The sequence below is a fragment of the Anomaloglossus baeobatrachus genome, chromosome 1, assembly GCF_048569485.1.
Source record: "Anomaloglossus baeobatrachus isolate aAnoBae1 chromosome 1, aAnoBae1.hap1, whole genome shotgun sequence".
In the NCBI taxonomy this organism is placed as follows: domain Eukaryota; kingdom Metazoa; phylum Chordata; class Amphibia; order Anura; family Aromobatidae; genus Anomaloglossus; species Anomaloglossus baeobatrachus.
In genome coordinates, this window is record NC_134353.1 from 688,862,778 (window position 1) to 688,888,653 (window position 25,876).

The following is a 25,876-nucleotide window of genomic DNA, read 5'->3' on the forward strand; positions in this document are numbered from 1 at the left end:
GAGCATCAGAGTACAGGAGAGCAGCAGAGCTGGAGCATCAGAGTACAGGAATGCAACAGAGCTGGAGCCTCAGAGTACAACAGAGCTGAAGAGCTGGAGCACAAGAGAGAAGCAGATCTGGAGAACAAGAGAGAAGCAGAGCTGAAGCACTGGCGTAGAGAACAGTAACAGAGCTAGAGAGCTAGAGCACAAGAGACGAAAAGTTGGAGCAACGGAACACAGGAGAGAGGCAGAGTTGGAGCACTAAAGTATAGGCGAACAACAGAGCTGGAGTACAGGAGAGAAGCAGACCTGAAATACTGGAGCACAGGAGAGCAACAGAGCTAGAGAGCTGGAGCACAGGAGAAAATTAGATTTGGAGCAACGGAACACAGGAGAGAAGAAGAGCAGGAGCACTGGAGTAGTGAACAGTAACAGAGCTAAAGAGCTGGAGCACAAGAGAAGCAGAGCTGGAGCACTGGAACACAGGAGAGCTAGAGAGCTAGAGAGCTGTAGCACAGGAGAAAAGCACAGCTGGAACACCGGATCACATTAGAACACCAGAGCTGGAGATCTGTAGCCCAGGAGAGAAGCAGAGCTGGAGAAATGTTGTATTCGAGAGCAACAGAGCTGGAGTGCCAGGTCACAGGAAAGCAGCAGAGCTGGTGCACAAGAGAGCAACAGAGCGGCAGAACTGGAGTACAGGAGAGAAGCAGAGCTGGAGAAATGGAGTACAAGAGAGCAACAAAGCTGGAGAGCCGGAGCACAGGAGGGCAGCAGAGCTGGACCATTAGCACACAAGAGAGCAACAGAGCTGATGCACTGGATAACAGGAGAGCAGCAAAGCTGGAGAGTCAGAACACCAGACGCAATTTTTGTTGCGGATGATGCACTGTGCTGCTTTTCTCCTGTGCTCCAGCTCTCCAGGTCTGCTGCACCAGTGATCCAAGAGCTGGAAGGGACTGCGTCTCGTTGTCTTCACTTGAGACAAATCTCATCTCAGGAGAACTTGCGGAGCCAGACTGCAGGCTCACTGCGACCTTTCCTGTGGGTGTTTGCTTTTTACCATCTATGACATGGAAACGCAATTTAATGAGCTCCTCAGTTTACATTAAAAATTTCAGTGAAAGCTCTCCTTTAAAAAAGAGTATATTATAAGATAACATTCTTCGCATCACATAAAAAAATGACAGATGCTCTTTATGAAAATCTTGTGTAAGTTATAGAAGATATATATGTTTTAATTTCTGGAACATATGGGACTTGAAATTAAAATAAATCTTCAATTGTAAAATGTGAAAGCAGATGGCACAGCAAAATCTACAGTACAATAAGGAAAGTGTTCTAAATAAGACTATACAACTATAAGAAAAACAGACAATCTAATATTTTGTATTTCTCTTCCACAGTATTTTGATTTAAACAGACTTCTCCTCTACTGGATAAGCCCTTCTTGAATGTCCGGAAAGGCGCCACTGATCAGCTGCAGCATTCACATATCCATAAGATAGGACTATTCCATCACTGTGAATGCTGCAGCCCATCAGCAAACACTGCTGCAGCGCTCTTGTGACTTCACAACGTCACATGATCGCCAGGTGACACAGCATTGACATCACTGGAATGGTGCTGGTGTCGGAGGTGGATTTTTATTCACTTTATCTGGGGTAGTTCAATATTTCAGAAGGGGTTATCTACTAGCACCAAAAAAGGGTGCAATAGTGGGTTTATTAAAACACTTCATATTTCATTTTAAAGTCCTAATAACATGTACACAACATTCTGCATACCCCCATCTTACATAAAGCATCAAGATATCAGTACAGATGCATATACATCTCTGCCAATTATATAGTTAATAGAAATATGTCATCATGTTTTTAAGACCTAATCTTAGAACAACATAATGTAGAGACAGAGACCCCAATTTCAGAGATGTATTTCTTAGTGGGCTGCTTGCTGTAGTTTTAAGAAAATCACAGTATTATTGCAGCAGATTCATTAGTGGACTAGTAAACCTGCTTCTAGGCAGTCAAAGCATATTCATGAACACTGTATAACCCACCCCCACAACTTATTGTTAGTTTTCTGCCTATGCAGCGTACACAGAATGCGGTCAATCAGTGATGTGGCTGGGGCTATACAGAGCTCAGCGTTCAGAGAACTGGGAGATCTGCAACAGATAAAACAGTGATAGCATCAAAGCTGCAGAAAGCAGCCCAGTAAGGCCTCTTTCGCACATCATTTTTTTGCCATCTGGCACAATCTGGAGAATTATGGATAAAACAGAACCGACGTCTGATTCTTTTTTCCTCATAGACTTGTAATAGCGCCGGAGTGTGCCGCATGGCCTCGCGTTTCATCCAGCGTGTGCCAGACCCGGCAAAAATTGTCTGTGTGGCCTCCGGAAGCAACGTCCAAAGGAACGTTTTTTGGGACCGGCGAAAAAAACGGAAGGCGTCTGTCTTTTTTTTACAATGGAAGACTGGGCGCCGGATCCGTTGTCTTCCGTCCATTGACAGAATCAGGCAACGGATCCGTCTTTTTGTTTCTGGGCATGCCCAGTCATTGTGTAATTTAACTTCTGGTCAAAAAAACAAAGCTCTCTCTCTGTCTGTCAGTCTCTCTCTCTCTCTCTGTCGGTCTCTCTCTGTCAGTCGGTCTCTTTCTCTCTCTCTCTGTCGGTCAGTCTCTCTCTCTCTATCATTTGGTCTCTCCCTCTTCCCCCTCTCTCATACTTACCGATCACCGACGCGGCGTTGCACAGCTGTCACAAAGCTCCGGCGGCTTCTCCTGTTTTTGAAAATGCCGGCCGCTTATTATTCCATGTCGGAGGCTATTGGGGTACTAAGGAGTTAATGGCAGCCCATAGCTGCCACTAAGTCCTAGCTTAGTGACAGCAGGTGTCTATGAGAACCCCCCCATCACTAAACTGAAATGAAAGTAAATAAACACAAACACTGAAAAAACCTTTATATAAAAGACAAAAAAACACCCTCTTGCACCACTTTATTAACCTCCCCATACAGCCCTCCAGGTCTGGCGTAATCCACACAAGGTCCCACGATGCTTTCAGCTCTGCCACATCGGAAGCTGACAGGAGCGGCTGTAGAACACCGCCGCTCTCTGTGAGCTCCACGCAGCAACTGAAGTGGGTCGTGCTGTCAGCGCTGACGTCACTCAGGTTAACCGAGGTCCCAACTGGATTCTGGTACAAACTGCTACAGCGGATCAGGTTTTTTAACTGATCCGTCCCATCAGTTTTGCCACAATCTGCGACGCATCCGTCGCATCCGTCACACACCGGATTGTGCGTAATGACAAAAAACTGATGTGTTAAAGTAGCCTAAGTGATATATCGTTGCAATCAAGGTCTTTGCTACATTATGCTGCTCTCAGATTACATAGTGAAAAGTGAGGACAGATAAAAAGATAATATATCTGTAGTGCCTTCTTGGGATTGATTGGGAGGGGGTGCAATATTTTCTGAAAAATATATATAATCCTGCCTCTTTCTTCCTTGTTTTCCTTGTAAGATGGCGTTTGTAGCACTAATAATGTATACATATTTACTGTATATAGTAAAGTGGCTCTTGTACCCTTGTTCTGGTTTGCAGGTTAAAATGGATGAATATAAAGAGAATGCAGATAACTGTGGGATAAAAGCAATTTGGACCTACAGCGATCTCTCTCGACTTCCCCCTAGATGACTACTCTGCTCTGCCGCATGTGTTCTAATCAGGGAGAGTAATGTCTTCTCATCATATTACAAATCTGACTCAGAGACAATGTGTACATATGGCATGTCTGATATAGAAAGAACTGTGTAACAAGTGTTTTTCAAACAAACCTAATCTAGAATGGATTTAAAGGGGTTGTTCCATTTGGAGTGGAAATCTTCCAGAATGATTTGGTAGAATTTAGCATATTTGTGTATTAATTACATGGATGTCATCCAATGTTTTGTATCGATGTTATGTAATACTGTGACTGCCTGGGGTTTCCACATCCATAGTAATCAGTTAATTGGGATGAATGTATTCTGAAATAGGATTATCTAGTTGGGATATCTGCTACAATGTGAAGTGTAAGGGGTACTTTGCACACTACGACATTGCAAGCCGATGCTGCGATGCCGAGCGCGAAAGTCCCCGCCCCCGTCGCAGCAGCGATATCTTGTGATAGCTGCCGTAGCGAACATTATTGCTACGGCAGCTTCACATGCACTTACCTGCCCTGCGACGTCGCTCTGTCCGGCGGTCATGCGGCGTCACAGCGACGTCACACGGCAGGCGGCGAATAGGAGCGGAGGGGCGGAGATGAATGGGATGTAAACATCCCGGCCACCTTCTTCCTTCCGCATTGTAGCCGGGACGCAGGTAAGGTGATGTTCCTCGCTCCTACGGCTTCACACACAGCGATGTGTGCTGCCTGCTTGGAACGAGGAACAACATCGTACCGTCGCTGCTGCGAAATTATGGAAATGTCGGACCCTACACCGATCATACGATAATGACGCTTTTGCGCTCGTTAATCGTATCTAAAAGGATTCACATACTGCGATGTCGACAGCGACGCCGGATGTGCGTCACTTTTGATTTGACCCCACCGACATCGCACCTGCGATGTCGTAGCGTGCAAAGTACCCCTAAGTTAGATGCAGAGAATATACTAATAAATCATGTAATGAGACGGCACCAGAGCGTGGAGGTTGTGTCTGCAGATGACACTACTTTGAAGGTGACTTTAGAGAGTGTAGTGGATTAGTGATGGCACCTTGCGGTTGCTTGGTTGGGCTGTCTCCATAAGCATCATCTGGCAAGCTCACTGCTAATTTAATGGGATATTTAATGGGACCCTTTCTCCAATTCACCATCGTAGCAAGTCAAATGCTGGGTCCCAGCTATCAGGTGGCCCACCGATCTGGCATTTCTGACCAGACCCCTCCTTTATTAAGCGGTTACAACATGTTTAGTGACTAATCCTGCAGTATAGTGTTGTAGTTCTTGTTAACAGCATCCTCAATATACCGTTGTTAAAATCCTCTATTTTTCGTGCTGCAAAAAATTAATTTTAGATCAGCTGCGAAAACAGTATACCAGGATTTAGGGTGGAAATTCTGGAACAATAAAGAGCAGCAGTGTCCTGTTTCCTAGCATGGCCACCCATTTTTCCTTCATTGTCATCGTATTGGACACCTGATATCACCAAATTCGATATTAAAGGGACTCTATCAGCACAGGATGATTGTTCACACCAAGTACAGGCGCTCGTGCATCATGGCGGAGCCAAAAATTTATATACTCCTTCCCACCTGCTCACTGGTGGATACAGACAGAAAAGGGCCCCTGTGCAAGGAGAATATATTGGCCCTTTGCAGTCTAAGAGCGCATAAAAACACAACATTGCACCTGCTTTGGAGGTGGAAATGGGCCCCTCAACCTCTTGGGCCTCTGTGCAGCCACACAGGTTGCACCAATGATATCTCCGCCCCTGCATCTGCTCATTTTCCCTCAATTTCTACCCTCCTCTCTTCTATGATTGACAGCACAGGCTTCATAGAGCCAGAGAAGGGAGGAGATAGATGGAAAACAAGCAGGAGGGAAGGTGAATGTAAATGATTGGGTGAACTAAGAGCCGAGGCACTATGACTCTTCAGCGCTGGAACACCACCCTCATGAGTCCTGATGTGCTCTGGTTTGTTCTTTACAATTTTAAGGCTATGTTCCAATGATTAATATCTGGGGAGTTTTTGATGTTGCACATTTTCTGCACCTATTAGCTAAATTAGTAGCTTGTCATTCTTCATTGTGTTTTTGCATGCATTTTTTTACATGAGTTTTTATCTCCTCTTTGATGTATATTTTAAATAAAGTTACCTTGTTTTTGATTGCTCCTGATATTTGGCTTTGATAAAACTTTATTGACACAGTCATGTGCGGATTACATGCATTTTTAGTGTGGTCCTCAGCAAAACACACATGCATTTTCTATGTCTATTGCAATTCTATTTGGAAAATCTCCATTCAAAACTCCACTAAACTGCAAGAGAAATTACCATGTTGCGGATTTCAAACATGCCCCGCACGTCACGTTCCACAGCAAGAAATACAAGCACACGGCATCAGATTCCTATAAAGAACACCCACTTTTCTGCAACTCTAGTGCAGCATCAAAAACTCGCTACTAACTCATCGTAGGAGCTTAACCTAAGGGGTACTTTGCACGTTGCGACATCGCTACTGCGATGTCGTCGGGGTCAAATCGAAAGTGACGCACATCCGGCGCCAGTAATGATGTCGCAACATGTAAAGCCTAGATGCACCGATAAACGATTGCAAAAGCGTCGTAAATTGGTGATCTATGTAGTGTCGGTCATTTTCATAATTTCGCTGCAGCGACAGGTACGATGTTGTTTCTCGTTCCTGCGGCAGCACACATCGCTGTGTATGAAGCCGCAGGAGCGAGGAACTTCTCCTTACCTGCCTCCACCGGCTATGCGGAAGGAAGGAGGTGGGTGGGATGTTTACGTCCCGCTCATCTCCGCCCCTCCGCTTCTATTTGCCGCCTGCCGTGTGACGTCGCTGTGATGCCGCACGACCCACCCCCTTAGGAAGGAGGCGGGTCGCCGGCCAGAGCAACGTCGCAGGGCAGGTAAGTGCGTGTCAAGCTGCCGTAGCGATAATGTTCGCTACGGCAGCTATCACAAGATATCGTATGTGCGACGGGGGCGGGTACTATCGCGCTCGGCATCGCTATCATCGGCTAGCGATGTCGCAACGTGCAAAGTACCCCTAAGAGTATGTGCACACAACTGCCGGGAATCCGCCTGAAAAAGCATCTCAAAACCTCAGCAAAAAATGGATATAATGCACAAACAATGTCAAAACAACTAGCTTTACACATGGTCCGACTTATGTCACTTATATTAACTGCTTCAAGGTTTGGAAATCTTGGAGTGTTAAAAGAAGCACCATGTTTATTCCTAAAAAGATGCGAGAAAACAAATACAAAACCACTGGCGGAGCCACAACAGTAGACAAGTTGCTGGCTTTCTTCCTGAAGCGGCAAAGAAGACCCTTTTGGAGGCTTTTTCCCGAAGTTTCTTCTGCTTCAAAAGTGGTGTGGGCATGCCGGAGTCTAAAAGACTCAGTGTGTACATACCCTTATTGCATCTTGCCACCAGCTTAGACACTGTTCCTTTTAGGCTGCATTCACACAAGCATATACATCGGATGAATGCTATCCAATGCTTCATTGGATAGCAGTCAGTGCAATGTTTTACTATGGGGCAGTGCAGATCTGCAATTTCTTTGCAAATCCGGCATGTAAAAAAATCACAACATGCTGCAAGTGGCAGACACAGTTATTCAAAGTTATGGGTGCATGTAAGACCTCGGACTGCACTCCAATTTATGCAAAAACAATGGAGAAGAGAAAATGGAGAATTTAAGTTCTCTGTCTTCTCTGCAGCTTTGATACAATTCTCTTATGCAAGAGAATCTAATCACAGTATACTGGCACAACTCTGAATAGTTTTGAGCCAAGTGTTGTAAGGAAATGGACATACTGCCACCATTCCCCCTTGAAGACACCAGTGTTATTGTTATGATATGTAATGTGTTCATGATGTGTAATGTGAATTGTGTTATGTGTTAGTGGTGTTGAGATTGTGTTGTGCTAAACAGTAGGACAAGAAAGAGTTAATGTTTGAGATTAGCTCAGAGTGGGAGGAGCTACACTCAAGGGACAGTGACGGTTTTCTGTCAGGAGGGCAGAGAGCACTCAGCTTGCAGCTAGAGCAGACCTTTGGTCTGAGTGCTTAGCAGAGCCACTTAATGTGGGTGCCCCTAGAGTGAGAGGAGACCAAGTCAGAGGATAGCAAAGTCCTGGAGATAAAGGGGTGACCGAGGTACCGAGTGACCTATTGGAGATAGGTTAGAGGATTAACCGAGGATACAAAGTGATTGACTGGAGACAGGTCCTGGGACAGGACACCCAGCAGTATGGCCATGAGTTTACAACTCTCAAAGGTAACCGACCAGGATGGTATGAAAACGTAAGACGAGGTGAGTGCTAGCCAGGAGTTCCTTGAGCATCAGGAAGCTTGACACTAAGTCCAGCCATATTGGCAAATCAGTCCTCTAAGAGGCAAATAAGACGCACAACCAGGGGTGGAAAAGATGACTTTAATGGACTGTACTGTTGTATAAAGCTGGGTGGTGGTGAAGCAAGTGAGACTACCGGAGGAAGAAACATCTGAAGAAGGAGTAAAGAGACTACGTGTAGGAATACACTGTGTCGATGAAGGAATATTCGAGAGAAGATGTGTACCCACTATCTAATGTACATAGTTGTCATAAAATGGCTGTTAAGTAAAACACAATTTATATAGAACTGGTGGTCCTGGCCAGCCGAAGCCATCGCCATCATGCAGCCTGCAATGGCATATCATCACAAGTCGACACACCCAGCCAGAACCCCTTTTCATATAATGCGCCGGGGCACAAGAAACCTAGACCATGCCCACGGCTACAGCCTTGAGCCATGCTATAGTGTCATTCCATATTCGATCCGATTCTCTCGGAAGAGAGAATCATTGTGAGCAGTGAACTTAAAGCAAGAAGGTACTGGCATAACCCTATTTTCCCTTTTACATAATTTATCATTTTTAAACCAAACTTTTTTCTGAATGTAGCAGAACTACATAATTTATATTTTTTTTCCCTGCTCATAGGTTTTACCTATATGAAATGACAAATAACAAAGTAGAAATGATCACAGCTCCACTGCAGTGACAGATCCAGGTCCTCCTTGGTTTGCTCTGCTGACCTAACCTCTGTCGTCAGTCTTATTAATTCCAAAATGTCCTTTCAATACAATCCTACTGTATTTAACATCTTCATAAGAATATATTCTCCATGTTATTAGATAAATGCTAAATTCCGCATTTCCACTGGCATAACAGCTTGAGAAATCATTAAAAATAATCTTACCCACAACTTTTGGCAGTTTCTGTCTGCGCAAGGGAATTCGGGGTAGCTTCATGCTGATTCGACTAAAACGCCCACAGAAGCGTCGAGGGGGTTTCTTGTTTGTTACCTGCTCCTGATTTCCACTGTAAAGCAAAAAAGTAGTCAGCTATTACCGGTATTACAAACTGCAGGAACTAATGACAAGGATTATTTGGGGATTTTTTTTTTATGAAACATACTTTTCTGCAGAGAATAATCATTATGTCTAGGACATGCTCTTCATTACTAATAAGCTAAAACTGAAGAATATATTGTCTTAATTGATGATCCTGAGCCCCAGGTTTGTAGGAGCGCTCATCAGATATAATACTAATTTTTTCTTATGTGGGAGGGGAGTCTTTAGGACCTTGCAAAGATCCCATCCTCTGCACCCACTTTAGATATGCCCCTGATTGCACATCAAAGCACTGTGCATACTACAACATGCCATTTGTTCTATACCTTAGCATCAAATACAATTTATTGAAGACTGGTCAAGAGACAGGATTTGTTAAGTTACAGGATAATATTAGATCTGTATGTGCTTTTTGAGCATCTCGCTATAAAATCAAGAACATACATGTGTAGTTGGTACACCACTTGTTAATATGATGTAATTCCATTAGTTTTTGGGATCTGTCAAGACACTGGCTTACAACCATAGTTTCAGTTCATCACCTTTACTTGGCATTCTGATCAGTACTATGTGTAGGTCACACCAAACTTGGCAAACCATTTTTATAGGCCTACAAAATTAGAAGTACAAAACTCACTAAAATTACATTTCTAGAAATGGAGTACTAGAATATGTGTGAATTATGGCTGTATCTAAGAGGGATTTTTTTCTCCTTGTGGAAAGTGGCAAGTCAACGAAAGGAGTCGTAAGGGCTATGCCAGGGGTCCCCAACCTTTTTTACCTTGAGAGACACAGTCAACTTTGAAAGTTGGTAGAGAGCCACATTGTAGAGATGAAGGCATAGTCGAAGCCAATTTAGCAGTAGAAAAGAGGAAGCAACAATTGGAAATAAAGACTCTTCCCTATATTGATATCAGAGAGAAAAAGTGACCTCCATACACAACACAATCCACTATACCAAGACCAATAATACCACATACAAGGGTGAAATACCACCACACCATGACCAGACAACATATTACCACCACTTAGTGACCGAATACAACCACATACAAGGGAGAAATACCGCAACACTATGACCAGATAACATTTTACCAACACATAGTGATCAAATACAACCACATATAAGAGAATAATACCACCTCAGCATAATTAGACCATGTAGTAACCGAATATTACCACATACAAGGGAGAAATACCGCAACACTATGATCAGACCACATATCATATCCCTGATCGTGGATATAGCCTGGTATATGTGGCCCTATTCTGGTATATGTGACCCATCACGGCCCTATCCTGGTATATATGGCCCCAACCTGATATATATAGCCCATCATGGCCCCATCCTGGTATATATGGCCCCATCCTGGTATACATGCTCCCATCAAGTCCCCATCCTGATTTATATGGCTCTATCATGTCCCATCCTTGTATATAACCCCATCCTGGTATATGTCCCAAGCATGTCCTCATCCTGATATATAGCCCTCCATCCTGGTATACATCCTCCTGGTATATAGCCTCCTCATCCTCCTGGTATATAGCTCCTCATCCTCATGGTATATAGCCTCCACATCCTCCTGGTACATACAGTGCCTTGTGAAAGTATTCGGCCCCCTTGAATTTTTCAACCTTTTCCCACATTTCAGGCTTCAAAGATAAAAATAAAAATATTAATGTTATGGTGAGGAATCAACAACAAGTGTGACACAATTGTGAAGTTGAACGACATTTATTGCTTATTTTAAACTTTTAAAAAAATAAATAACTGAAAATTGGGGCATGCAATATTATTCGTCCCGTTTAAGTTAATACTTTGTAGCGCCACCTTTTGCTGCGATTACAGATGCAAGTCGCTTGGGGTATGTGTCTATCAGTTTTGCACATCGAGAGACTGAAATTCTTGCCCATTCTTCCTTTGCAAATAGCTCGAGCTGAGTGAGGTTGGATGTTGGATGGAGAGCGTTTGTGAACAGCAGCTTTCAGCTCTTTCCACAGATTCTCGATTGGATTCAGGTCTGGACTTTGACACCTGGATACGTTTATTTGTGAACCATTCCATTGTAAATTTTGCTTTATGTTTTGGATCATTGTCTTGTTGGAAGACAAATCTCCGTCCCAGTCTCAGGTCTTTTGCAGACTCCAACAGGTGTTATTCAAGAATGGTTCTGTAGTTAGCTCCATCTATCTTCCCATCAATTTTAACCATCTTCCCTGTCCCTGCTGAAGAAAAGCAGGTCCAAACTATGATGCTGCTACCACCATGTTTGACAGTGGGGACGGTGTGTTCAGGGGGATGAGCTGTGTTGCTTTTACGCCAAATATATTATTTGGCATTGTGGCCAAATAGTTCGATTTTGGTTTCATGTGACCAGAGCACCTTCTTCCACATGTTTGGTTTGTCTCCCAGGGGGCTTGTGGAAAACTTTAAACAACACTTTTTATGGATATCTTTGAGAAATGGCTTTCTCCTTGCCACTCTTCCATAAAGACCAGATTTGTGCAGTGTACGACTGATTGTTGTCCTATGGATAGACTCTCCTACCTCAGCTGTAGATCTCTTCAGTTCATCCAGAGTGATCATGGGCCTCTTGGCTGCATCTCTGATAAGTTTTCTCCTTGTTTTAGATGAAAGTTTTGAGTGACGGCCGAGTCTTGGTAGATTTGCAGTGGTATGATACTCCTTCTATTTCAATATGATCACTTGCACAGTGCTCCTTGAGATGTTTAAAGTTTTGGAAATCCTTTTGTAACCAAATCCGACTTTAAACTTCTCCACAACAGTATCAGAGACCTGCCTGTTGTGTCCCTTGGTCTTCATGATGCTATCTGTGCTTTAAACAGAACACTGAGACTATCACAGAGCAGGTTCATTTATACGGAGACTTGATTATACAAAGGTGGCTTATATTTATCATCATCATCAGTCATTTAGGACAACATTGGATCATTCAGAGATCCTCAATTAACTTCTGCAGTGAGTTTGCTGTACTGAAAGTAAAGAAGGGAATTTTGTTTACTTACCGTAAATTCCTTTTCTTCTAGCTCTAATTGGGAGACCCAGACAATTGGGTGTATAGCTACTGCCTCCGGAGGCCACACAAAGTATTACACTTAAAAGTGTAAGGCCCCTCCCCTACTGCCTATACACCCCCCGTGGGATCACGGGCTCCTCAGTTTTAGTGCAAAAGCAAGAAGGAGGAAAGCCAATAAACTGGTTTAAGTAAATTCAATCCGAAGGAATATCGGAGAACTGAAACCATTCAACCTGAACAACATGTGTATACAAAAAAAAACAGGGGCGGGTGCTGGGTCTCCCAATTAGAGCTAGAAGAAAAGGAATTTACGGTAAGTAAACAAAATTCCCTTCTTCTTTGTCGCTCTATTGGGAGACCCAGACAATTGGGATGTCCAAAAGCAATCCCTGGGTGGGTAAAATAATACCTCATGATAGGGCCGTAAAAACGACCCTTTTCTACAGGTGGGCAATCGCCGCCTGAAGGACTTGTCTACCTAGGCTGGCGTCCGCCGAAGCATAGGTATGCACCTGATAATGCTTGGTAAAAGTGTGCAGACTCGACCAGGTAGCCGCCTGGCACACCTGCTGAGCCGTGGCCTGGTGCCGTAATGCCCAGGACGCACCCACGGCTCTGGTAGAATGGGCTCTCAGCCCTGAGGGAACCGGAAGCCCCGCAGAACGGTAGGCTTCAAGAATTGGTTCCTTGATCCACCGAGCCAGGGTGGATTTGGAAGCTTGCGACCCTTTACGCTGGCCAGCGACAAGGACAAAGAGTGCATCCGAGCGGCGCAGAGGAGCCGTGCGGGAAATGTAGATTCTGAGTGCTCTCACCAGATCCAACATATGCAAATCTTTTTCACATTGATGAACTGGACGAGGACACAAAGAAGATAAGGAGATATCCTGATTGAGATGAAAGGGGGATACCACCTTAGGGAGAAACTCCGGAATCGGGCGCAGAACCACCTTATCCTGGTGAAACACCAGGAAGGGAGATTTGCATGACAGCGCTGCTAGCTCGGACACTCTCCAAAGAGACGTGACCGCTACTAGAAAAGCCACTTTCTGAGAAAGGCGAGAAAGGGAAACATCCCTCATAGGCTCGAAAGGCGGCATCTGAAGAGCAATTAGAACCCTGTTCAGATCCCAGGGCTCTAACGGTCGCTTGTAAGGAGGGACGATATGACAAACTCCTTGCAGGAACGTGCGTACCTGAGGAAGTCGTGCTAGGCGCTTCTGAAAAAATACAGAAAGCGCCGAAACTTGTCCCTTAAGGGAGCCGAGCGACAGACCTTTTTCCAACCCGGATTGCAGGAAGGAAAGAAAAGTAGGCAATGCAAATGGCCAGGGGGAAACTTCCTGAGCAGAACACCAAGCTAAGAATATCTTCCACGTCCTGTGGTAGATCTTGGCAGAGGTTGGTTTCCTAGCCTGTCTCATGGTGGCAATGACCTCATGAGAAAAACCTGAAGACGCTAGGATCCAGGACTCAATGGCCACACAGTCAGGCTCAGGGCCGTAGAATTCTGATGGAAAAACGGCCCTTGAGACAGCAAGTCTGGCCGGTCTGGTAGTGCCCACAGTTGTCCTACCGTGAGATGCCACAGATCCGGGTACCACGACCTCCTTGGCCAGTCTGGAGCGACGAGGATGGCGCGGCGGCAGTCGGACCTGATCTTGCGTAGCACTCTGGGCAACAGCGCCAGAGGTGGGAACACATAAGGCAGCCGGAACTGCGACCAATCTTGAACTAAGGCGTCCGCCGCCAGAGCTCTGAGATCGTGAGACCGTGCCATGAAGGCCGGGACCTTGTTGTTGTGCCGGGACGCCATTAGGTCGACGTCCGGCATCCCCCAGCGGCGACAGATTTCCTGAAACACGTCCGGGTGAAGAGACCATTCCCCTGCGTCCATACCCTGGCGACTGAGGAAGTCTGCTTCCCAGTTTTCTACGCCCGGGATGTGAACTGCGGATATGGTGGATGCCGTGTCTTCCACCCACGTCAGAATCCGCCGGACTTCCTGGAAGGCTTGTCGACTGCGTGTCCCTCCTTGGTGGTTGATGTATGCCACCGCTGTGGAGTTGTCCGACTGAATTCGGATCTGCTTGCCTTCCAGCCACTGCTGGAAGGCTTGTAGGGCAAGATACACTGCTCTGATTTCCAGAACATTGATCTGAAGGGTGGACTCTTGAGCCCTGTGGTGGAGAAAAACTGCTCCCCACCCTGATAGACTCGCGTCCGTTGTGACCACCGCCCAGGATGGGGGTAGGAAAGATTTTCCTATTGACAATGAGCTGGGAAGAAGCCACCACTGAAGAGAATCCTTGGCCGTCTGAGAAAGGGAGACGTTCCTGTCTAGGGACGTCGACTTCCCGTCCCATTGGCGGAGAATATCCCATTGTAGTGGACGCAGATGAAACTGCGCGAAAGGGACTGCCTCCATTGCTGCTACCATCTTCCCCAAGAAGTGCATGAGGCGTCTCAAGGGGTGCGACTGGCCCTGAAGGAGAGATTGCACCCCTATCTGTATTGAACGCTGTTTGTCCAGCGGAAGCATCACTATCGCTGAGCGAGTATGAAACTCCATGCCAAGGTATGTTATCGATTGGGTCGGGGTGAGATTTGACTTTGAAAAGTTGATGATCCACCCGAAACTCTGGAGTGTCTCCAGCGCCACGTTCAGGCTGTGTTGGCATGCCTCTTGAGAGGGTGCCTTGACAAGTAGATCGTCCAAGTAAGGGATCACGGAGTGACCCTGAGAGTGCAGGACTGCTACTACTGCTGCCATGACCTTGGTGAAGACCCTTGGGGCTGTCGCCAGACCGAAAGGCAGGGCTACGAACTGAAGGTGTTCGTCTCCTATAACGAAGCGTAGAAAACACTGGTGCTCTGGAGCAATCGGCACGTGGAGATAAGCATCTTTGATGTCTATTGATGCTAGGAAATCTCCTTGAGACATTGAGGCGATGACGGAACGGAGGGATTCCATTCGGAACCGCCTGGTTATCACATGCTTGTTGAGCAGTTTTAGGTCCAGAACAGGACGGAAAGACCCGTCCTTTTTTGGCACCACAAACAAATTGGAGTAAAAACCGTGACCTTGCTCCTGAAGAGGAACAGGGATCACCACTCCTTCTGCCTTTAAAGAGCACACCGCCTGCAGAAGAGCATCGGCTCGGTCGGGAGGCGGAGAAGTTCTGAAGAATCGCGTTGGAGGACGAGAACTGAACTCTATCCTGTACCCGTGAGACAGAATGTCTCTCACCCAACGGTCTTTGACCTGTGGCAGCCAAATGTCGCCAAAGCGGGAGAGCCTGCCACCGACCGAGGATGCGGAGAGAGGAGGCTGAAAGTCATGAGGAAGCCGCTTTGGTAGCGGTTCCTCCGGCTGCTTTCTTCGGGCGTGACTGAGCCCGCCAAGAATCTGAGCTCCTCTGATCCTTCTGAGTCCTTTTGGACGAGGAGAATTGGGACCTGCCCGAGCCTCAAAAGGACCGGAACCTCGACTGTCCCCTCCTCTGTTGGGGTTTATTTGGTCTGGGCTGAGGTAAGGATGAATCCTTACCCTTGGACTGTTTAATGATTTCATCCAATCTCTCACCAAACAGTCTGTCACCAGAAAATGGCAAACTGGTTAAGCACTTCTTGGAAGCAGAATCTGCCTTCCATTCCCTTAACCACAAGGCTCTGCGTAAAACCACGGAGTTGGCGGACGCCACTGCCGTACGGCTCGTAGAGTCCAGGACAGCATTAATAGCGTAAGACGCAAATGCCGACATTTGAGAGGTTAAGGACGCTACTTGCGGAACAGATGTACGTGTGACAGTGTCAACCTGCGCAAGACCAGCTGAAATAGCTTGGAGTGCCCATACAGCTGCGAATGCTGGAGCAAACGACGCGCCGATAGCTTCATAGATGGATTTCAACCAGAGTTCCATCTGTCTGTCAGTGGCATCTTTAAGTGAAGCCCCATCTTCCACTGCAACTATGGATCTAGCCGCAAGCCTGGAGATTGGGGGATCCACCTTTGGACACTGGGTCCAGCTCTTGACCACATCAGGGGGAAAGGGATAACGTGTATCCTTAAGACGTTTGGAGAAACGCTTATCCGGATAAGCGTGGTGTTTCTGGACTGATTCTCTAAAGTCAGAGTGGTCCAGAAAAGTACTCAATTTACGCTTGGGATACCTGAAATGGAATTTCTCCTGCTGTGAAGCTGACTCCTCCACTGGAGGAGCTAGGGGAGAAATATCCAACATTTTATTGATGGACGCTATGAGATCATTCACTATTGCGTCCCCCTCAGGTGTATCCAGATTGAGAGCGGTCTCAGGATCAGAATCCTGATCAGCTATCTCTGCCTCATCATATAGAGAGTCCTCTTGCTGGGACCCTGACCAGTGTGATGAAGTCGAGGGTCGCTCATAGCGAGCTCGCTTAGGCTGTCTGGGACTGTCGTCCGTGTCAGAGCCATCACCCCGGGATGCATGGGACCCCCCCGGAGCACGGATTTGTTCCAAATGAGGGGGGCCAGGGAGCATTGAATCAACAGTGCCCATGGTCTGAGGTACCGGTCTGGACTGCAAAGTCTCAAGGATTTTAGTCATAGTCACAGACAATCTATCAGCAAAAACTGCAAACTCCGTCCCTGTCACCTGGACAGTGTTCACAGGTGGTTCTCCTTGGGCCACCTCTAGCAGAGACCCCGGCTGAGCAAGTGCTACAGGGGCCGAACATTGCACACAATGGGGGTCAGTGGCACCAGCCGGTAGAACAGCCTCACATGCGGTACATGTAGCATAGAAAGCCTGTGCCTTGGCCCCCTTGCTTTTTGCGGACGACATGCTGTTGTCTAGCAATCTAGGAGGGTATATAGCCAAGAATAGCGACCGTACAGTGCAATGTATAAAATACAAGCATAAAGTACAAATGAACACTTCGGCACAAGTGGGGTCAGCACCCGAGGTGCCGCTTACCGCCCGCTCCAAGCGGGTGTGTGGTCGCCAGAATCCCGTGTCTGGGACTCCCAGAGCTTGTCTCCCTTCTCCACTGAGACATGCAAACAGGAATGGCTGCCGGCGTCCTGTGAAGAGGGGCGGGCCGTGGGCGTGCCCCAGACAAAGTGCGGGAAACTGGCGTCCCACTGTGCCCAGTGAGGGGGGTTGGAGTATGCTAAGCAGACTCCAGCCCTCGGCGCTGACGTTCTGAACAGCGTCCCGCCCTTCCCCTGACTGGCAGGCCTGGGGGCGGGAACGAAACGGAACTAGGCCGCAAAAGCCGGGGACTCGATTTATAAGCGCGGCCGCCGTATAAGCGCGGCCAGCGCGGAAGTCCCCGGCGCACCACAAGTCCCAGCCGCGCCGCAGCGCTGTCGCCGTAAAAACCGCCATCAGCGGCCGGCGCGGTAGTTCCTAACACATAAAACTCACTCAGCAAGCTGCAGTGAGTATAGCACAAGCGCGCCGCGCTGCTGCCCCCGGCGCACTAACACACCCAGCAATGCTGGTGTGTGTGTGCGCGATTTGCACGGGGACACAGAGTACCTTAATGTAGCAGGGCCCTGTCCCTGACGATACTCAGCTCCATCTCCAGCAGATTCCCATGGCTGTGGACGGAGCACGGTCTCCTGTGCCTGGAGACCGATAGGATCCCACTTCACCCAGAGCCCTAAGGGGATGGGGAAAGAAAGCAGCATGTGGGCTCCAGCCTCCGTACCCGCAATGGGTACCTCAACCTTAACAAACACCTCCGACAAAAGTGGGGTGAGAAGGGAGCATGCTGGGGGCCCTAGTATGGGCCCTCTTTTCTTCCATCCGACAAAGTCAGCAGCTGCTGCTGACTAAACAGTGGAGCTATGCGTGGATGTTAGCCTCCTTCGCACAAAGCATGAAAACTGAGGAGCCCTTGATCCCACGGGGGGTGTATAGGCAGTAGGGGAGGGGCCTTACACTTTTAAGTGTAATACTTTGTGTGGCCTCCGGAGGCAGTAGCTATACACCCAATTGTCTGGGTCTCCCAATAGAGCGACAAAGAAAGGGAAGAATAATATTGCACGCCCCACTTTTCAGTTATTTATTTTTTTAAAAAAATTAATATAAGCAATACATTTTGTTCAACTTCACAATTGTGTCCCACTTGTTGTTGATTCTTCACCATTAACATTACATTTTTAATCTTTATGTTTGAAGCCTGAAATGTGGAGAAAGGTTGAAAAATTCAAGGGAGCCGAATACTTTCGCAAGGCACTATACCTGTCTTGTCAAGGTCTGATCTTTTGTTCATTTGCTATGGTTGTTTAAGCAGCAGGACTTATCATTTTTCAGGCTACAATGTCACACAAACGTCAGTCTGGCACACCTCCTCCTCTGATTGACACCTCACTGTCAATGAACAATCTCTATTAAGAACCTGGTTTCGGCAGGAGAGCTCTCTCAACTCATGCTACATGGCTAAATAAAAAAATACTGATTGTGTCAGAATGGCTGCACCCAGTAATCTATCGTTAAATTTCTTTGCATACATCAAGTGGTTCTCAGATCAGGTAGCAAAAACCTGTTGATAGATTATTTTTAATGTGGTAATGGTTCATTAGCAGTAGACAACCCCATGTGGATCTGATTGGTGTCACGGATGTGTCACGGCCTGCCATGGAGGTATCACGGCCACCTGACAATCCAGCGGCAGCGAGTGCTAAAATATCACAGAGATTGGCGGCACATGTTTTCTGACAGTTTTCTGTTTCTGCAGTCAGCGGACTCTAGGACCTGGTGAACTGTCACTTTCTCCGCTCAGTTGCTAACATCTGACTTCCTTTATTAACCTCGCCCTGGGGTGATTTGGGTGCGGTTTATAGTTTGTTCCTAGCTGTGGTCTTCAGTAGTCATCTCCTGTTGCTCCATAGACTTCTGTGCTGGCTGCCTATATCTCAGATAAGTGTTTAACTTTTGCTATCTACCTGGGCTCATCTGACAGCATTCATGTTTCTCCTGTACTATTTCCTTATGTCTTCCTTTAGCGTTAGGTTTTAACTTAGCGCTTATACCCTCCATAATTATCTAGGGCCCATTTGCCAGGGGAAGACGGCTCCAGGTATCCAGCACAGCAACAGGTGCGGGACCTGTATAGGGTCGGTGGGGGCAGTGAGGGTGAGCTGCAGGTTGCTGTCAGGCGTTACCTCTTCCCCCTTGCCCTAGCTAAAGCATTTCTTCCCCCTTCCGTTGTGTTGTCCTATTCGGCTAGTAGAATCTCTATCCTCTGCAATGACATTTGGAGACTATTAGAATCTATAGGGTCTAATTCTTATCATTTGATTCACATATAACCTATCTAAACCTTGATGCTATCTTAATGATAACAACGAAGTTTAAAATACAATTTAAATTAAATGTGCACGAGTTCTTTATACAGACCCAAATCCAGCATGATAATGATCAATAGACTGTCTGGGTTTGTGCAATGGTATACAATGTACTTCTTTAAAAAAGAAAAGTCACGGTCATTAGTACTAAATACTTAAAATATAAACTTACTCAGCTGCTTCTTTCTTCCGGCAGACGCAACAGCAACATAACAATGATAGCAGGAGAATTAGCAGAACTATAACAAGTACCCCGGCTCCTATTACTCCCATTCGCTGATTGGCTTCTGTAATAAAGAAAAAATGATACAAAGTATTATGGATAATGCCAATGACCCAGTATCATCCTTTTATATGGCTTTATAATTAGCGAAATGTGAAAAGACATCCATTAAATACAAGTACCAAATCATAAACATAAGAGATTGCAGCTTAATGGAAACAGAACAAAGCTACAGAACATGCAAAGTTGGATACAGTAGTTTACAATGTGTAAGAATATGTATAGTAAAAATTATTTTAATGGTAAAAACTTAATCATAGTCTAATTTTTCTTATTTTTTTAAAGGTTTAAAATGATGCGTGCTTATGGAACATTTTTTATGGTTCAATAAGTTTTTATTTAGTTATTCAATAATTATCAAATACTTAATACAATCATATACTTAAATAGAAAAACAGAACAATGTAATAGAAAAAGGGATTGGGGTTGGGAAGAAGAATAAATACCATAAAACATAGAATAGGGAAACACATTAGGGAACGCAATAGAGGAAGAAAAGTACCAGTTCAAGTAAAAAATGGCTTATATTACTACTACGTGGATTGGTTAACCAAGTTCTATAGTCAGGAGAGCTACTAAAGGAAGACCAGGGTAACCAAGTCCTCAATTATTCATACAGAGCCAATCATCTGAAATTGTTAGATCTTCCATCCCTATTAAAAAGCCCACCCATTCCAGCTTACAGGAGGGTGTAGATGATCTCCAGTGTTTAGGAATGACTTGTGTCAATCCTTTAAAAAAAAAAAAAAAATTCTAAAGAGTTCTGTCTTGATAGATAAAATTGACAGTGGAAGTTCCGAAAGTAATGCTGCTCCTGGAGAGTTCATGTTGTAACAAAGAGTTTATTAAAGAGGTCAAATATTGAGTCCCAAAATAGGTTAATACTTAAACAGGACCACCAAATATGAATCATATTACCCGTAGCTGAATCATATCTCCAACACTAATCTGATGTACCAAGGAACATGTGATAAATGCACTCGGGGGTCCTATTCCACCTGGACAAGTTTTTATAGCTCATCTCTTTGATGTAACAAGATATAGATATCTTATGAGTAAGAGTAAAGATCTTATCCCATTCGGCAGGAGAAAATGAACTGTTGTACTCCTGTTCCTAGTAAGCGTCTCAGCCAAACCTCTAGACGAGGGATTAAATGGAAGACACTAGATATGTGACTATACTCCATCCAGGCCTGACTGTAAGAGCAACCAGGTAAAATTAGGTTTTCAATTGGTTGTATGCCTAATGCCAAGGTAATATTTCTCATCTGGGAGATTGGATTTTCAACAGGTCCCAGGAATCTAAAATTATTATAGTCCTTGAAATCCCTTATGAGCAGAGACATAGGGCAAGGTATAGAAGAGATATTATACTTATGGATTACCTGATCCCAAATAGATATGAGGGTGTGATATAAGGGTGACAAGAATGACACTCTAGAGTGCAGAGCCCGTCTCCCCCAGAGTCTAACTAACGGGTTAAAAGTCATTGAATCCTCCAGCTCAGTCCATATTTTGTGGGAGGAATTTATCATTATATTCAAAATATAATTATGCATGGAAGGTTTATGATATACCAAAAATTCTAGAACACCTGCCCCTCCTCATGCCCTAGAGTGCACCAATACTGAATTTGATATCCTGGACTTCGAGGTGCCCTAAATAAACCTGTGAAATAAAGATTTAAGTGTTAGAAATAAAGATGTGGGAAGGTTGAAGGGGATAGTCTGGAAGAGGTAAAGGAACCTTGGTAAAATGTCCGTCTTCAAAACTTTAACTTTACCAAACTACAGTTAGGTCCAGAAATATTTGGACAGTGACACAATTTTCGCGAGTTGGGCTCTGCATGCCACCACATTGGATTTGAAATGAAACCTCTACAACAGAATTCAAGTGCAGATTGTAACGTTTAATTTGAAGGCTTGAACAAAAATATCTGATAGAAATTGTAGGAATTGTACACATTTCTTTACAAACACTCCACATTTTAGGAGGTCAAAAGTAATTGGACAAATAAACCAAACCCAAAAAAAAATATTTTTATTTTCAATATTTTGTTGCGAATCCTTTGGAGGCAATCACTGCCTTAAGTCTGGAACCCATGGACATCACCAAACGCTGTGTTTCCTCCTTCTTAATGCTTTGCCAGGCCTTTACAGCCGCAGCCTTCAGTTCTTGCTTGTTTGTGGGTCTTTCCGTCTTAAGTCTGGATTTGAGCAAGTGAAATGCATGCTCAATTGGGTTAAGATCTGGTGATTGACTTGGCCATTGCAGAATGTTCCACTTTTTTGCACTCATGAACTCCTGGGTAGCTTTGGCTGTATGCTTGGGGTCATTGTCCATCTGTACTATGAAGCGCCGTCCGATCAACTTTGCGGCATTTGGCTGAATCTGGGCTGAAAGTATATCCCGGTACACTTCAGAATTCATCCGGCTACTCTTGTCTGCTGTTATGTCATCAATAAACACAAGTGACCCAGTGCCATTGAAAGCCATGCATGCCCATGCCATCACGTTGCCTCCACCATGTTTTACAGAGGATGTGGTGTGCCTTGGATCATGTGCCGTTCCCTTTCTTCTCCAAACTTTTTTCTTCCCATCATTCTGGTACAGGTTGATCTTGGTCTCATCTGTCCATAGAATAATTTTCCAGAACTGAGCTGGCTTCATGAGGTGTTTTTCAGCAAATTTAACTCTGGCCTGTCTATTTTTGGAATTGATGAATGGTTTGCATCTAGATGTGAACCCTTTGTATTTACTTTCATGGAGTCTTCTCTTTACTGTTGACTTAGAGACAGATACACCTACTTCACTGAGAGTGTTCTGGACTTCAGTTGATGTTGTGAACGGGTTCTTCTTCACCAAAGAAAGTATGCGGCGATCATCCACCACTGTTGTCATCCGTGGACGCCCAGACCTTTTTGAGTTCCCAAGCTCATCAGTCAATTCCTTTTTTCTCAGAATGTACCCGACTGTTGATTTTGCTACTCCAAGCATGTCTGCTATCTCTCTGATGGATTTTTTCTTTTTTTTCAGCCTCAGGATGTTCTGCTTCACCTCAATTGAGAGTTCCTTAGATCGCATGTTGTCTGGTCACAGCAACAGCTTCCAAATGCAAAACCACACACCTGTAATCAACCCCAGACCTTTTAACTACTTCATTGATTACAGGTTAACGAGGGAGACGCCTTCAGAGTTAATTGCAGCCCTTAGAGTCCCTTGTCCAATTACTTTTGGTCCCTTGAAAAAGAGGAGGCTATGCATTACAGAGCTATGATTCCTAAACCCTTTCTCCGATTTGGATGTGAAAACTCTCATATTGCAGCTGGGAGTGTGCACTTTCAGCCCATATTATATATATAATTGTATTTCTGAACATGTTTTTGTAAACAGCTAAAATAACAAAACTTGTGTCACTGTCCAAATATTTCTGGACCTAACTGTATGAGAGCCTTTCCCAGTTTAATAAATCCCTCTCGATATTTTGGAGAAGAGATAAGAAATTAAAAGATTATAACTGATTGGAATCAACTGGGATAGTGGTCCCTAAATATTTAATGCAATCATTCCACTTTTTAAAGGTAAATGTAGAACAAAGGTGCAAGGCTTCAAGCACGGTATATTTATTTTAAGGATCTCCAATTTAGAAATATTCACTTTAAGGTTAGATAAAAATGAAAAATGTTTACATTTTGCTAAAATCACTGGAATGGAAATCCTAGGAGAAGTGTGGTATAACTGAAGTTCATCCGTGACAATTGACATCTTATATATTTTATTACATATTGAAATTCCCAAGTTAGAAGGATTAGCACTAATTGTGTTAGCAAGGGCCTCCATAACCAAGATATGAAGAATAGGAGACAAAGGACAACCCTGACACGTGTATGTATGTTGAAAGATCTAGAAACGCTACACTAACCTGAGCCATAGAAGAAGAATAAAGGGCCATAATGTGTAATATCATATTGCTGCCCAAACCAATGTTTTTCAGTGTTGCCTGTAGGAAATCCCACTCCACTCTATCAAAATCTTTCTCAGCATCTATAGACTTTAGGCAGGAAGGAATTCCCCGGGAGCGCACCCTTTCAATAATGGATATGGTCTTCTTAATTAAGTTGTCTCTGGCCTCTGTGCCAAGAAAAAAACTCACCTGTTCCTTATGTATAATAGCTGTGATTAAAGGTTGCAATATTTTTAGATTTATGTTAATTAACGACATTGTCCGGACGTTATTGCAATGTCTGTGATCTTTTCTCGCCTTAATATGAGCTAACCATGATTACATGGGACATTTCCCACCTAATAGAATTAAAACACTGCAAAAAAGAATGGCGCCTAATGTTCCTTAAATAGCTTAAAAAACCTATGTAATTAGCCGTCCGAACCTGGACTCTTGCATAATTTAAATTTCTTAATCACCCCCAAAAGCTCGTTCATCTGAAAGTCTCTTCATAGATCCTGTGCAGCATATCCTTGGTTTTATCTTCCTGCCCCAAAGCGCATCCTCCATTGTTGTATAAGGGAGAGTAATATGATCTAAATTCCGAAAATGTACAAGGGAGAGTAAATCTGACTCTTCGAAGGAGAGTTAATGTTCATGATATGCGAAGTAGATAAATAACGGTAGAGATCTCAAGAAAGTCACCTGCCATATCTGTTGCCATACTCAAAATATCCATTAAGAATTTTGTCAAGTAGGCAATGAGATTTACAGTATAATATTTGGAGGATTTGTATCTGTACATCAGAAATGTCTGCCTTAACAGTATCAGAAGATCTGGATTCATTAGTATTTTCCAACTGGGAAAGTGAGGCAAGCTTCAGATTTTGTTTTTTAATTCTGGTTCCATGAGCTACGATAATACCTCTCAAGACACATTTCAATGCCTCCCATTTAATGATAGATCTTGTGGAATCATCTTTGTGATTGCTAACAAGTATGGCTATAGACTCCTCAACCTCTTTAACCCCTTTACCCCCAGACGATTTTCCATTTTTCCTCCCCTTTTTCCGAGAGCCATAACAGCTTTTTTTTATTTTTCTGTCAATCTTGCTATATGAGGGCTTATTTTTTTGAAAGACAAGTTGTACGTTTGAATGAAACCATTAGTTTTACCATATAGTATACAGGAAAACAGGAAAAAAATTCCAACGCGGTGAAATTGCAAAAAAGTGCAATTGCATGATTGTTTTGGGAGTCTTTAATTCACCGTGTTCACTATATGGTAAAATTGATGTGTAATTGTGATGCCTCACATTGGTACGAGTTCGTAGACACCAAACATGTATACTTTTACTTTTATCTAAGGGGTGAAAAAAATTCAGACGTTTGTAAAAAAAAGAGTAGAGGCCGCTTTACACGCTACAATTTATCTGCCGATCTCAGTAGCGATGTGAGACGCCCAGATCGTAGTTACGATTTTGCAGAGATTGCACATAGGTCGTTTAGTAGCGGTCACACGTAACGATCTCACAAGCGACGCAATATTGTTCAGCGATATATTGCTTGACCAAGACGGTCATGTGGATGTTGTTCGTCGTTTGCAGGGTGTCAAGCGTACCAATATGTCTGCTGCGTTCCAAACGATAAACAATATTTTGAAACTGAACGACGTGTCAACGATCAACGATTTTCAACTTATTTGCGATCGTCCAGAGTTGCACATAGGTGTCGCATGCAACGACGTTGCTAACGGTGCCGGATGTGCGTCACGGAATCCGTGACCCCGACAACATATTGTCAGATAAATCGTAGCGTGTGATGTTGCCTTTGGGCTTTTCTTGCCATTTTTCAAGACCCATAGCGGTCTCACTTTTCGGAATCTGGAGCTCAGTGATGCCTTATTTTTTGCATCTTGAGCTGATGTTTTTAATTATACCATTTTTGTGCAAATGCTATATTTTAGTCGCCTGTTAATGCATTTTAATACATTTTTTGCAGATACCAAAAAACATAATTTTGGAGTCTGAAATTGTTTTCTTGCCATGCCGTGTACCGATTAGATTATTTGATTTTATATTTTCATGGATCAGGCATTTCTTTTTTTTAACTGTTTTATTTTTAATGGGGCGAAAGGGGGT

At 44.5% G+C, this 25,876-nt stretch overlaps 1 protein-coding gene across 1 annotated transcript in view; it reads right to left on the bottom strand.

Annotated features, from left to right (window-relative positions):
• SCARF2 (scavenger receptor class F member 2) overlaps nt 1–25,876 on the bottom strand; it is a 290,316-nt gene that overhangs the window by 61,219 nt on the left and 203,221 nt on the right. Inside the window, exons 8-9 of the mRNA XM_075320198.1 lie at nt 19,682–19,796; nt 8,976–9,097 (exon numbers count right to left, since the gene is read on the bottom strand). Of these exons, the coding sequence (XP_075176313.1) occupies nt 8,976–9,097; nt 19,682–19,796 (237 nt within the window). The remainder of the gene's footprint in view (nt 1–8,975; nt 9,098–19,681; nt 19,797–25,876) is intronic.